Source organism: Marmota monax, unplaced genomic scaffold (assembly GCF_021218885.2).
Source record: "Marmota monax isolate L192 unplaced genomic scaffold, Marmota_monax_Labrador192_F-V1.1 WCK01_AAM20220418_F8-fsc00315, whole genome shotgun sequence".
In the NCBI taxonomy this organism is placed as follows: Eukaryota; Metazoa; Chordata; class Mammalia; order Rodentia; family Sciuridae; genus Marmota; species Marmota monax.
The window spans coordinates 511,125-526,563 of NW_026692798.1; the positions used below are offsets into that span (position 1 = coordinate 511,125).

Consider the following 15,439-nt stretch of genomic DNA (forward strand, 5'->3'; position numbering starts at 1 on the left):
AATTTTCAATATGAGACAAACTGGAAAAACAACTTACTGAAGTTTTTTTCTATCAAAATTTTACAAAGGAAAATTTTATATTTCTAATTCCCTAAAAATAGAAATTTATGAGGATATATTTCTTACTTTTTTGGTTCTTCTAAGTGGGATTTTAGTTGAAGCTATTAGGTATTTTTAAAGGAAGAATTAAAAGTATATTGCAATAGTGGGAACATAAGTATATATGGAAAAATTAATGTTTTATGTTTGCATAACAATTTTAAGTTCTCAAAGGTTTTTTAAATTGTACAACTCTTTTTTAATGTTTTTTTTTAGTTGTCAATGGACCTTTATTTATTTGTTTATATGTGGTGCTGAGAATCAAACCAGTGCCTCACACATGCTAGGCAAGTGCTGAGCGACCCCAATCCAAACTGTAACAACTCTTTATTATTAAATTATTAATAATAACAGAGAAGCTTTCAAGTATTAGCAGGATGCTAGTTCTTCTCAATCCGTGATTAGTGTTTTATTAATGAAATACTGTGCTCCTACTACCAAGAAGTCATTCATTTAACACATATTTAATACCTACTGTGTTCAAGACACTACGTTAAATGCTGCGAGTCTGGTAGTGAACTACCAGAAAGATTAAAAAAATAGGTCTGGCCAGATACAGTGTCCACCACCTGTAACTCCAGCAGCTCAGGAGGCTGAAGCAGGAGGATCACAAGTTCAAAGATAGACTCAGCAATTTGGCAAAGCCCTAACCAACTTAGCAAGACCCTGTCTCAAAATAAAAAACAATAAAAAGGGCCTGGGGGTGTGGCTCAGTGGTTAAGTGCCCTTGAGTTCAATCTACAGTACAAATATATATATATATATATTTGTGTGTATATACATATATATATATTTATATATCTGGTGGGATTTACATTTTCATAGATGAGACCGACAATACATGCTTTGGAGAGAAATAAAAGCAGGAAGGGGCAAGGGGAATGTTAAGAGAGTTGCCTTTGAGAAACTGTCTAAGTTCATCACACCACATACTTTGCCCATCTATTCAATTTCAAACTTCTATAAATTTCATGCCATGCACCTATCAGCACTTTTATGTCTGTCCTACTTCTACCCTTCAAATGAATCTGAAAGTGTGGTTTTCAGTATTTTGCAGATTTATGTCTGATGTGAATCTGGAGCATTTTGCTTCTATGAATAATACCTTAGAAAATATTATCCTGTCTTATATAGAAGATGCATACAATACCTAGTCATATGCCTGTTTAGAGTGTGTGTGTGTGCCTGTTTAGTGTGTGTAAGTATACTAATGTTCCTTCTACAAATATGACCATTAAAAGATTAATATTAAGCTACTTGTTCTGTTAAATACTGAGTGGTAATTATTCTTTTTCTTTTCTGCTTGCTCTAAAAATAGTAAGTTAGCCCCCATGTTCTTTGCATTTACACAGGTTTATAAGCTTTTACCAGTGAAGGACCTCACAGGCATCCCTGAAAGTTTGAATGAGGCTGAAGATCATGGAGACTGTGTCAATCGTGATAATGTCTATATTAATGGAATCCTGTATTCCCCAGTGTCAAATACAAATGAAAAAGATATGTATAGCTTACTAAAGGTAAATTTCTGATGTTGCAGAGAATCCTTAAGGTTCTTAAAATATCACATATAGAGAAATTATTTACTTTAATGCCTTTTATCATGGTTGAGGTTAATGGAACAGAGGAATCAAATGACTTCCTCCAAAGTCAATAACAACAGTAGCTCTGCTAAAAGCAACAGAACCAGGACTGGAACTTCTGGACTCTTGAATCAAGTTTCCTTTTTTATTAAAGTTCATTGCTTTGGATTTTTTTAATTTTTTAGATGCATATGGACACAATTAATTTGTTTTATTTATTTTTATGTGGTGTTGAGGATTGAACCCAGTGCCTCACATATGCAAGGCAAACACTCTATCACTGAGCCACAATCCAGCCCATGCTTTGTGATATTTATAAATTTCCTTTATATAAAATAATTATTGTTTTAGACAAAATGAAATTGTAACTATACTAATATTCCTTCTACAAATATAACCATTAAAAGTTTAATATTAAGCTACTTATACTATTTGTTGAATTCAAAATATATGTGTGTGTTATGTACTAATCAGGTGATCATTTTCTTTATAGGATATGGGCTTAAGAGTATTCACAAACTCAAAGATTCATAAACCAAAAGTATGTACACAGACTATAGAGTATCAAGCGAGATTTTCAACATATGACGGTAAAAAATTAAAATTATTTACTGCCTAAAGTGTTAAATCCAATAAAAGTATTGTTTCTAAGACAATATGTGATAAACATTAACAAAAACAAAAAAGAAAAAATAACTTGTGATTCAGATATACTATAGTTTTTGCCTAAGGTTACATAACAACACAAGCCCAAATGAGATTACCTCAAGTCTCCCACAAATGCAAATCTGGAAGGAACACAAGGAAGACTATGTAAAATGCTATAAGACAGGTATAGATATGTAAAATAAAGGCAGGGTTAGCTCTGATTAAGGAAATCTTTCATGAAGAATCTGCTTCTGATAAATGAAGATGTATGGGGTTGAAAGGGAAGAGAAAGTTTCCAGGCATAAGATCAGTGTAAACAGAAATAGAAATGCTCACAAGACTATATTCTCATCAGTCAAGTAAAGAAGCTCTTCGGCTTTCCCAAAACATCAGCCAGTGTTCATGTGGAAACACACATTCATCAATGTGTGTAAGCTATTTCTTTGGTGAATCAGTAATAGTGATCAAGGATTTATTTGTAGTCTTATATTGTAAAATTATAGTTGAAGATAAGTTTAGGACATAAAAAAGAAAGTCAAAAATACTTTGACTTTCAAAAATACCAAATCAATTTCTTTTGTGGAATTTAAAGATTGTATTATTTATAAATTATATAATCCTTACCAGTAAGATTTATATTAAACTTGTGTAAGTACAACTCATGCAAATTTTCTGCAAAGAAAAAATGGCTGTTAGCCAGGTATGGTGGTTCATACCTGTAATACCAGGGAGGCTGAGGCAGAAAGATCATGAGTTCAAAGACAGCCTCAGCAATTTAGCTAGGCGTTGTCTTAAAGTAAAATAAATAAAAACAGCTGGGGATGTGGCTTAGTGGTTATGTGCCCACAGTACAAAAGCAAAAAAACAGAACAAAAAAAAAATCTGGCTACTAAATATTTACTTGTACTTGTACCTAACTCTGACCTGCTTACATACAATGAAATAAAAAGCCTTTTTATCCTGATGCTTTCATCCTTATCAACTGTTTCTCAAAACTCTATATCTACTGCAATTTTTCTTTGCTCCACAGAGGAACACACCAATGGCAGTTTGGCCTCCTGGCCGCCTCCTGTGCCATAGGTCTCCACTTAGCACAATGGGTAGTAGTCTCATAGGACTCCACAGTCTTTCTGCTCCAAGAACAATTCAAGGCTTTCTACCAAGGTCACTGTGTTCTCTGTCATTCTCTTCTTCTAGCTCAATTTATTCTAATACTTCATATTTGACTAAAATATCACCTCAAACAAATTTCCCCTAACTATGTAAGTGTCTCCTCCCGGTTCCGCTTTATTTTATGACCCTATTTATTCAGTAGCACTTATTAAATCTCTCAGAAGCTTTACCTTTACATTTATTGTCTTTTCTCACCACCATAGCACCAGTTGCACTTTACAGAAGCCAAATTCAGGAGATAGATGTGCCAGTATCTCACAAAGAGACTGTAAGAAAGTACTTCCCTGAGACATGGATCTGGGACTTAGTGGTGGTAGAGTAAGTAACTTCCTTTATCTGTAAATGAAACAATATAGATTCCTTACAATTTTTACTTCTGGGCTAATTCCTCTTTTTATTGTAAATATTTTAAATGTACAACATGATGCTTTGATATATATATATATATATATGTGTATATATATATATATATATATATATATATATATATATATATATATATCGTGAAATTATTATAACAGTCAAGTAAATTAACACATCATTTCTTGTTGTTGGCTTGGGGGTGGGGGTAAGAGAATCTAAAATCTATTCTCTTGGCAAATTTCCAGTATATAATATATTGCCTTTAACCATGGTCTTCATGCTGCCAATTAGATCTCTAAATTTATTCCTCCTACATAACTGTGATGTTGTACCAATTCACTTGTCTCTCCTTACCCACCCCTGCATTATTCACCATTCTATAGTCTGTTTCTATGTATTCAACTCTTTTAAATTCTCCGTACAGGTGTTGTTGTGTCTTACTTCATTTAGCATCATGACCTCAAGGTTCATCCAGATTGTCACAAGTGACAGGCAGTATGACCCTTTCCTTAAGGCTGAAAAATACTTCATTTTATATATGTACCACAATTTCTTTACCATTCATTCATCAACAGACATTCTGGTTGTTTCCAAATCTCAGTTATTATGAATAACACTGTAATAAACATAGGGGCACATGTATCTCTATGAGGTGATGATTTCAATTCCTTTGAGTAGATACCTTGAAGAAGAATTTCAAAATCATATAGTTGGGGTGTTGTGTGTGTGTAATCTCCACACTGCTTTGCATAATGACTGTACTAACTTACAGTTCCTCTAATAGTACACAAAGATTCCCTTCCTTTACATCCTCCCCAACTTTTTAATCTCTTATCTTTTTGATAAGTCATCCTAACAGGTGTGAGATGATAATAGATGTGAGGTGATAATAGGTGTGAGGTGATAACTTCTTGTGGTTTTGATATGTTTTCCCCTGGTATTTAGTAATGTTAAGAACTTTTTCTTAGATTTCTAAACTATTCTTATGTCTTCTTTGAAAAAAAAAGTCTATCTAATAACTTGCCAACTTTCTGATACAATTATTGGGGTTTTGCTTTTGAGCTGTGTGAGTTCTTTATACATTTTCAATATTAATCCCTTATCATATATATGGTTCACACTTATTTTCTTAATCCATGGGCTGATTTTTCATTTTGTTATCTCTTTCCTTTGCTGTGAAAGGCTTTCTAGTTTACATAATCCCATTTGTCTATTTTTGCTTCTGTTGGCTGTGCTCTTGGTGTGATATTCAAAAAATCACTGCCCAGACCAATGCCAAGATTTTCTCTATGTTTTTACATGAATTTTATAGTTTCAGATCTTTAATCAATTTTGACATGATTTTTGTGTATGGTCAGATAAAGACCCAATTGCACTCTTCTGCATGCACACTCTCTCCAGTTTTTCCAGTATCATTTATTAAAGAGACTTTCCTTTTCCATTGTTTCTTCTTGGGGGCCTATTGAAAATTAGTTAATCATATATGCTTGAGTTTATTTCTGTGCTATTGTGTTTCATTATTCTATACATCTTATTTCATGCCAGAATCATACTATTATTATTATGACTTTGTAATATAGCTTGAAATCAGGAAGTGTGATTCCTCCAACTTTTTCTTTTTTTAATACACAATATGTTTACATATTTATGAAATACAGTACAATGATTTGATATATGTATACAATGTGTGATGATCAAACCATGATAGTATTTACACCTTCTAAGATAAATTTATCCTTTCTATGTGTTGGCAAACTTTGGACTCTTCTAATTTTTTTGAAACCCATCATGTACTGTTGTATACTGCAGTTATATTATTGTGCTGTAGAATACTAGAACTAACTCCTTAGGTAGAGGTTAGAAAATGGGCACCAATAATCTCTACCCACCACCATTTCTAATCTCTTGTAACCATTATTTTACTCTTTTTTCCTATAAAATCAACTTTTTATATTTCACCACTTGCGTGAGATCATTTTATCCCTGGCTTATTTCACCAAACACACCCAGGTTACCACAAAAAAACTTTCTTTTTTATTTAATATTTGTGTGTGTGTGTCACTTTTTCTACTTTAAAATTGCTTTTTGCTGTTCAGGATCTTTTGCAGTTGCATACAAATCTTAGAATTACTTTTCTACTTCTATGAAAAAATGCAATTGTAATTTTGATAAAGATTATAGTGAACCTATATATCCCTTGGTTTAGAAGTGTCCCTGGATAGGTCTCTCCAAGTGGGCAGTGGAACCTCCACCCAGCCAGGGTAGGTTCTTGACTTACAGCACTAAAAACAATTTCAGGACATGTCAAAAGCAATATACATGCAAAGATTTATTAAAAGACTGCACTTATTTCTGGACAGCCAAGTTTCTGCTAGAAATCCTAATAGTCTTATTGAGAGTCCCTTCTATGTAACAAATGAAATTTTCTTGTTCCTTTCAAAAATATTTTTATCCAAATTTTGTCAATTTTATAATGTGTATCAGTGTGGGTCTCTGGATTCATTTTATTTGGTGTTCTCCAGATTTCTTGTATCCAGTTTTCTATTTACTTCTTTTTAAAAATTGATTTTATTTTTTAAATACACAACAGCGGAATGCATTACAGTTCTTATTACACATATAGAGTACAATTTTTCATATCTTTATATATAGAGTATGTTCATGCCAATTCATGCCTTTATACATGTACTTTGTTTTTTTCTTTTTTGCATTACAATTCTTATTACACATATATACCACAATTTTTCATATCTCTGTTTATATATAAAGTGTGTTGACACCCAATTCGAGTCTTCATATATGTACTTTGGATAATGATGTCGATCACATTCCACCATCCTTGCCAATCCCCTGCCCCCTCCCTTTCCCTCCCACCCCCTTCCCTATCTAGAATTCATCTAAGCCTCCCATGCTCCCCCCTACCCACCCACCCCACTATGAGTCAGCCTCCTTATATCAGAGAAAACATTCAACATTTGTTTTTTGGGGATTGGCTAACTTCACTTAGCATTATCTTCTCCAACACCATCCATTCAAATGCCATGATTTTATTCTCTTTTAATACTGAGTAAAATTCCATTGTGTATATATGCCACACTTTTTTATCCATTCATCTACTAAAGGGCATCTAGGTTGGTTCCACAATGTAGCTATTGTGAATTGTGCTTCTGTAAACATTGATGTGGCTATGTCCCTTAGTATGCTGTTTTTAAGTCCTTTTGGTATATAGTCTGGGGAGAGGGATAGCTGGGTCAAATGGTGGTTCCATTCCCATATTTCCAAGGAATCTCCATACTGCTTTCCATATTGGCTGTACTAATTTGCAGTCCCACCAGCAGTGTATGAGTATACCTTTTTCCTCACATCCTCGCCAACACTTATTGTTTTTTGTATGCATAATAGCTGCCATTCTGACTGGAGTAGTTTTGATTTGCATTTCTCTGATTGCTAGAGATGATGAGCATTTTTTCATATATTTGTTGAACTTTCTATCACTTTCTCATTTCTTCTCTTGAGATTCCAGTAATATATACATTATTCTTCTTGATGGTGTCCCACAGCTCCCTTAAGCTATCTTTTCATTCTTTCTTTTTGCTCCTCAGATGAAATGATTTCACAAGACCTGACTTCAAGTTTGCTTGAAGTCCTTTTTTTTATTTGATGCAGTCTGATGTTGAAGCCCTCTAATTAATTTTAAGTTCAATTATTGTATTCTTCAGATCTATGATTTCTACTTAGTAGTTTTTATATTTTTCTTTGTTGGAATTCTTACTTTGTTCATGCATTTGTCTTCCAATCTCAATTAATAGCTTTATGACTATTCTTTAGAATTCTCTGTTGAGTGTATCATCTGCCTCCATTTCATTAAGGTCACTTTCTGGAGATTCATCTTTTTCTTTTGTTTGAAATTTTTCCTGTTTCTTCCTTTTCACTGACCCTCTATATTGTTTTCTCTGTATTAGGAAAAGCAACCATACCTCATTTTTGTCAAAGTGGTCTCATGTAGCAGAAGGACCTCACTAATAAGCCCAACCAGATATTCTAGGTGCCTCTTAAACGTTTGTATTTATCCATATTGTCTTATTTTTAGTGGACCCAAGGAGATTAAAGTATAAGAAAGTCTGTCAATGTCTTGAGATTAGCAAGACAGAAGCTAATTTCTTGAACTGCAGCAGAAAAAGTTAGCATATTAGGTAGATACTTTAATTACATTGATCCTCAAGGAGAAGCTGGGAGTTAGAATATATCTTTCATTCACTCTATTCAAAGCTGGGAAGAGGATCTGTGACAAATGCTTCCATTCTTATTCATACTACACATACATTCAACTTAATGCTTTGTTCTTTATTTTTTGCTCCCTGAGACAGGCAAGTTAGCTGGACACTTAGCTTTATCTTGGGAACCAGCCAATCAAAAGAGTTATTGGGGGGCTGGGGATGTGGCTCAAGCGGTAGCACACTCGCCTGGCATGCGTGCGGCCCGGGTTCGATCCTCAGCACCACATACAAACAAAGATGTTGTGTCCGCCAAAAACTAAAAAATAAATATTAAAAAAAAAAAAAAAAAAAAAGAGTTATTGGAAGGAACCACATACTCATTCATGTTCCTAGAGACAGACTGACTGCCTGATCCTTCGGCTACTAAATTCAGGCTAATTGAAGGCCTGATCCACAGAGAGCAGCTGGGAAAGTTGAGGCATTAAGTATGTAGTCTAGCCTTCTCCAGGGAAAAGCTGGGTGCTGAAAAGTTTTTACCTGTTCACTTTGCACTGAGCCCTAGGAGAGAGCTGCTGAAAGTGCTCATGTACCCCATTTAAAACCACTTTTTTGTTCTCTGTGGTTTCAGAGTACTTGAGAATGAAAGCACCATCCAATCCTAGAATCATCTAGAGGTAGATGATTTAGGAGCCAGACACTTGGATAGGAGCTGTAAAAGTTGGGGTGCTTGATGTGTTGACCAATTTCTTCCAGGAAGAAGCTGGAGACCCAGTTTTATCACTGAAGCAAGCCAGGAGTGGAAGGCATGGGAAGTGCCCACACTCTAATTCTGTACTCCAGAAGTCTACTGTTTACCTGTCCCTTCTCTCCCAAACAAGGCCAATTAGAAACCCAACCCTCAGGAATAACTGGGAAAGCATGTAGATAGACCCATTTCAGGGAGAAGTAGGAACTTTTAGCTAACTTTTCAAAATCCAAGCACTTTTAAGCTTATTGCTGTTTTCAGGAGAGGTTTAACATACTATGTTATAAAGTATCACTAGTATAATTAAATCAAACTAAGAAATTTTACAAAAAATTAATTCTAGGATTTACAGAAAAAGAGGAATAGTTCTAAATATAACCAAGCATTGAGCGGATTAACAATTATGAGATCCTTTATTGGTCAGCAATCTTAGGTTAAGTACAAAATCAGGCCAAATAGGCACAGTAATAGCAGAAATAAAAAATGATAAATCTGCCCATGCTGAACCTGCATTTTATAGAAAAAAATTTAACGATACTTTCCAATTACTTATTTAATCTATAATTATATTGTCTATAAAAAGTATACTACAATGATATATCTATAGGAGGTTCTGATAGAGACAAGCCTTGAAAAAACAGGGTTGGAAGAAAAGCCTTATATTTTTCAATGCGTGGTCTGAATTATGCTCTTCATTATTGGTATTTCTATTAAATGCATTCAAATCATGATAACAGAATCATTTTATAAGACCTCTCTTCCTTGAAGAATTTATTTCACTTATTTCCTGTTCTTCACATTACCTTCCTCCCAGCTCATCGGGTGTAGCTGAAGTAGGAGGAACTGTCCCTGACACCATCACTGAGTGGAAGGCAGGGGCCCTCTGCCTGTCCAATGACACTGGGCTTGGTCTCTCTCCCACTGCCTCTCTCCGAGTCTTCCAGCCCTTCTTTGTGGAGCTCACAATGCCCTACTCTGTGGTCCGTGGAGAGGCCTTCACGCTCAAGGCCACTGTGTTGAACTACCTTCCCAAATGCATCCGGGTAAGGATGTCTTTTCTAAATTGAATATAAGGCAACAGTCAAGTAAATTAAAAATTGCATTTCTAGGAATACTGACAAATTCTTTTATATAAGATGTGATCAGCAGAAAGTGAATACCATCAGAGAGATATTCATATCTTATATATATATATAATTGCTATTATCTCTAAGTACTGAATTGCAAAAACAAGTTTCTAACCCTTATTATAACCCTTTAAAGTTAGATAGTTTGGGCAATGATTTTGAGGTGAGCTGAAGTGTAGCTCAGTGGTCAAGTACTTGCTACCATGTACAAAGTTCTGAATTCTATTTCCAATACTTGGGGGGGATGGAGATTTCTGACATAGACAACAAATATCAATGTTCTTCCTGCTCATGTCAGATTTTCTAAGATTCACCTTCTACATTCCTTCATAGTTAACTTTATTGATTATGCTCAACCTCATTTTAAAAGTTGTTTGTGAGCACATTACCTGTGCTGAAACCGTAACTATTTATAGACTTGTAAACTCTGCTGGGAGAGCTTAGAAAAATGACCAAACTTCCAGGTCACAGAAGCAGAGCTCACACAGGCAAGGAGCCAGCATTACCTTGCCTCACCTTTGGTCCCACCATCTGGAAGAAGAGGCTCCCCTAGAATACTAAGATCAACCAACATTACTAAGATTAAGTTGACTCAGGTTCTAAAGTTACTCAGTGCTCACTGATAAAATCTTTAAGCCTAAGTACCCCAACACCTAACCATTCCCTCAATATCCTTTATTTCAATACCATTATCTTTCTGGTCTCCTACTTATAAACTTTTTGTCTGTTGTGTGGTTTCAGGTCCGCATACAGCTGGAAACCTCCCCCACATTCCTAGCTGTCCCAGTGGAAAAGGAACAAGGGTCTCATTGCATCTGTGGGGATGGGCGGCACACTGTGTCCTGGGAAGTAACTCCAAAGTCATTAGGTGAGGAACAGACTTCTGGAGTCTCTAATTCTCTACTCAAGGATTGTGTGTCTCAGGGTTACTTCCCTCAAGCCAAGACATCCAGAAGGTAGGAGGTCTGTGATTCTAGGATTCCTAGAAGGATACCCTCACTTCCTCACCTCCATCTCCACCTTATATTCTCAGTATCAGAGGCCTCTAGGTTATGTTGCTTTATTTCTGCTCTTATGTTTTTATGAAATATAAGCCTACAGAGCATTAAACATTTATAAATCTTGAAATCAGAAGCACAGAGGAAAGGAAAGATGGTACTTATCTCTACTGCTTTTTTGTTTTTGCTTTTTTAGGAAATGTGAATTTCACTGTGAGTGCAGAAGCACTGGAGTCTCAGGAGCTCTGTGGGAGTGAAGTGGCTATGGTCCCTAAATATGGAAAGAAAGACACAATCATCAAGCTACTGTTGGTTGAAGTAAGTGAACTTGTCAATTTGATAAGTCATACAAAAACAGCACTGAATCAGGTTAGGGAAGAAGAGATGGATAATATATAGTCCATAATAACATTCATACTACACATATTTGGATATAATTAATAATTATAATAATAATATATGATGGTTTCTTAAAATTTTTCTTCTCTATTCCTATCTACCTATCATCCCCATCTCAGTCTCTGTCTCATGTATGTGTGTGTGTGTGTCTGTCTGTCTGTCTAATCTGTCTGTCTCTCTCTCATAACATGTTTTCTGTATTTTTCCCTCATGCTGTCATCTATCAACGTGTCTCCTTCATAATGCTTATATTTAACTTGATAATATAATGCAGTTCAAATCCTTCTCTTTAGTATTCAAAATTCTGTTGTTTATCAGTACACATGCCCTGAGAGTCAGTTTATGATTATCTCTAACTTCTTTTTCTTTTCCCTAAAGCCTGAAGGACTAGAGAAGGAAGTAACATTCAACTCACTCCTTTGTCCCTCAGGTAAGAGTCAACTATTTTGATTAAAATAGCACTAAATACAGCTTGTATAATGTTTGAAGTCCAAAGAATTTTTGTATATTTTGTCCCTTTCACTGTGAGGTAAGACCTGATAACGTTTCTAATTCTGTAACTTTCCTAAGTACAAAGATTAATGCTTGCATAGTCTTTAACCTGATACTGAGATATATATAAAGATTGCTGGCATAACTTTTTAGATCTGCTTCTCCATCAGGGGGCAGCACTCCACCTGATCCCAGCTTTATTTCAAACTCTGCATGTGTGAGTCTTTTATTTTCTAATCCTCCATAGCCCTTTGCTGCAACCACAAGTTTGGCCTTGCTGATTATGGCACATTGCCTTTATTTTGCTGAAGTATATTCCTGCTGTACTTAATCTGATGAGAGGTTTTTCATGAAAGGATGTTGAATTTTGTCAAAGCTTTTACTTCATCCAATGAAATGATCATGTGTTTGTTCTCCCTTTTATTAAAGTGATATGTAACATTTATTGATTTGTTTTTGTTAAAATATACTTAGAGATAAATCACACTTGATCATGGCAAATGATACTGTTAATGAGTTGTTGAATTCAATTTGCTAGTAGATTTTTGAGGATTGTTACATCTATGTTCATAAAAGATACTGGCTTATAATTTTCTTTTCTTGTAATACCTCTGTCTGGCATGGGTAGTGCTGTCACATAAAAAGCTTTTGGAACAGAAACACATACATGGCACCAAGAGCCATATGCTTTTCACCATGAGTTCTTTTTTTTTTTTTTTTTTTTTAATTTCTGCCTGACTCATGTGGTCCAGCTGTAATATTATACCCTGGATTCCCAGGGAGGTGAAGCCAGAGTGGGCTCCCTGGAAAGCATCTTGGAATGATAAGGGAGCTGGATAACTGCCTCTGATTCTTTTCCTCCTGTAGAAACCATGGACCCAGGGAGAACTTCTCCTCTAGTATTGTATCTACCTGGAGGAGAGAGTTGATGTGGTTAAAGTGAGATAATTCTTCTTATCCTTCTAATTTGGTTTTAATTCAACTCTGTGGACCACACAGTTTTCTCAGACTTATTTCCAAGTATCAGAGGTTTCAAAAAGATGTTCTTGTTTCCAGATATCTGCTAGTTCAACTTTCTGTGGAAAAGGTGGACATATGCTATAGTCTTAGTTTTAATGGAACTAAAGAAATCCCTTCTTTAGTTTACATTTATACTTCCAACAGTATACATTTCCATAATGTATACTTAATCATTAATTACCACCTTTTTGCAAAAAAAAAAGTTGTATTAAAAATATTTTGTTGTGGTTTTAAATTATATTTCCCTAATCACAAGTGAACATAAGCTTATTTTTGCATGTTTATAAATTGCCTTAATAACACTTGACCATTTGTGCTTTGAATATTTTAATTTTTTAGCCTTACTTGCATGACACTGTATTTTTTTATCAGTTGACTATATTGCATATATTTTCATTTATGTGGCTATTTTTAAAATTTTTCTTATGATATCTTATTTCTTATATACACCTTAAATATTATGAATAAGAGAAGATATATACCACACTTCTCTAATTTTCTTCTTTTGTACTTCACCAAGATTAAAAACAGCATTAGATGTATGTTCATCACTAGCAATTATTTAATTTTATTTTTTTTAACAGAATAATATATTTTATTTTTTTTTTAATTTTTTATTGTGGGTTGTTCAAAACATTACAAATTTCTTGACATATCATATTCCACACTTTGATTCAAGTGGGTTATGAACTCCCACCTTCACCCCATACACAGATTGCAGAATCACATCAGTTACACATCCATTGATTTACATATTGCCATACTAGTGTCTGTTGTGCTCCGCTGCCTTTCCCATCCTCCACCCTCCCCCCTCCCCACCTCTCCCCTCCCTTCCCCTCCTCTCTCTCTACCCCCTCCACTGTATAACCCTGAGGGTCTCCTTCCATTACCATGCAATTTCTCTTCTCTCTCCCTTTCCCTCCCACCTCTCATCCCTGTTAAATGTTAATCTTCTTCTCCTGCTCTTCATCCCTACTCTGATCTTAGTTACTCTCCTTATATCAAAGAAGACATTTGGCATTTGTTTTTTAGGGATTGGCTAGCTTCACTTAGCATAATCTGCTCTAATGCCATCCATTTCCCTGTAAATTCTATGATTTTGTCATTTTTTAATGCAGAGTAATACTCCATTGTGTATAAATGCCACATTTTTTTTATCCATTCGTCTATTGAAGGGCATCTAGGTTGGTTCCACAGTCTTGCTATTGTGAATTGTGCTGCTATGAACATCGATGTAGCAGTGTCCCTGTAGCATGCTCTTTTTAGGTCTTTAGGGAATAGACCAAGAAGGGGAATAGCTGGGTCAAATGGTGGCTCCATTCCCAGCTTTCCAAGAAATCTCCATACTGCTTTCCAAATTGGCTGCACCAATCTGCAGTCCCACCAGCAATGTACAAGTGCACCCTTTTCCCCACATCCTCGCCAGCACTTGTTGTTGTTTGACTTCATAATGGCTGCCAATCTTACCGGAGTGAGAAGGTATCTTAGGGTGGTTTTGATTTGCATTTCTCTGACAGCTAGAGATGGTGAGCATTTTTTCATGTACTTGTTGATTGATTGTATGTCCTCCTCTGAGAAGTGTCTGTTCAGGTCCTTGGCCCATTTGTTGATTGGGTTGTTTGTTCTCTTATTGTCTAATTTTTTGAGTTCTTTGTATACTCTGGATATTAGGGCTCTACCTGAAGTGTGAGGAGTAAAGATTCGTTCCCAGGGTGTAGGCTCCCTATTTACCTCTCTTATTGTTTCTTTTGCTGAGAAAAAACTTTTTAGTTTGAGTAAGTCCCATTTGTTGATTCTAGTTATTAACTTTTGTGCTATGGGTGTCCTATTGAGGAATTTGGAGCCCGACCCCACCGAATGTAGATCGTAGCCAACTTTTTCTTCTATCAGACGGCGTGTCTCTGATTTGATATCAAGCTCCTTGATCCATTTTGAATTAACTTTTGTGCATGGCGAGAGAAAGGGATTCAGTTTCATTTTGTTGCATATGGATTTCCAGTTTTCCCAGCACCATTTGTTGAAGATGCTATCCTTCCTCCACTGCATGCTTTTAGCCCCTTTATCAAATATAAGATAGTTGTAGTTTTGTGGATTGGTTTCTGTGTCCTCTATTCTGTACCATTGGTCCACCCACCTGTTTTGGTACCAGTACCATGCTGTTTTTGTTACTATTGCTCTGTAGTATAGTTTGAAGTCTGGTATCGCTATACCGCCTGATTCACACTTCCTGCTTAGCATTGTTTTTGCTATTCTGGGTCTTTTATTTTTCCATATGAATTTCATGATTGCTTTCTCTATTTCTACAAGAAATGCCATTGGGATTTGGATTGGCATTGCATTGAACCTATAGAGAACTTTTGGTAATATCGCCATTTTGATGATGTTAGTTCTGCCTATCCATGAACAGGGTATATTTTTCCATCTTCTAAGATCTTCTTCTATTTCTCTCTTTAGGGTTCTGTAGTTTTCATTGTATAAGTCTTTCACCTCTTTTGTTAGGTTGATTCCCAAGTATTTTATTTTTTTTGAAGATATTGTGAATGGAGTGGTTGTCCTCACTTCCATTTCAGAGGATTTG

General features: G+C 35.4%; 1 protein-coding gene across 1 annotated transcript in view; it reads left to right on the top strand.

The window, feature by feature from the left end:
• A2m (alpha-2-macroglobulin) overlaps nucleotides 1-15,439 on the top strand; it is a 51,241-nt gene that overhangs the window by 19,679 nt on the left and 16,123 nt on the right. The window contains exons 16-22 of the mRNA XM_046448195.2: nucleotides 1,452-1,616; nucleotides 2,173-2,269; nucleotides 3,704-3,818; nucleotides 9,640-9,868; nucleotides 10,694-10,820; nucleotides 11,147-11,268; nucleotides 11,728-11,779. Coding sequence (XP_046304151.1) covers nucleotides 1,452-1,616; nucleotides 2,173-2,269; nucleotides 3,704-3,818; nucleotides 9,640-9,868; nucleotides 10,694-10,820; nucleotides 11,147-11,268; nucleotides 11,728-11,779 — 907 coding nt within the window. The remainder of the gene's footprint in view (nucleotides 1-1,451; nucleotides 1,617-2,172; nucleotides 2,270-3,703; nucleotides 3,819-9,639; nucleotides 9,869-10,693; nucleotides 10,821-11,146; nucleotides 11,269-11,727; nucleotides 11,780-15,439) is intronic.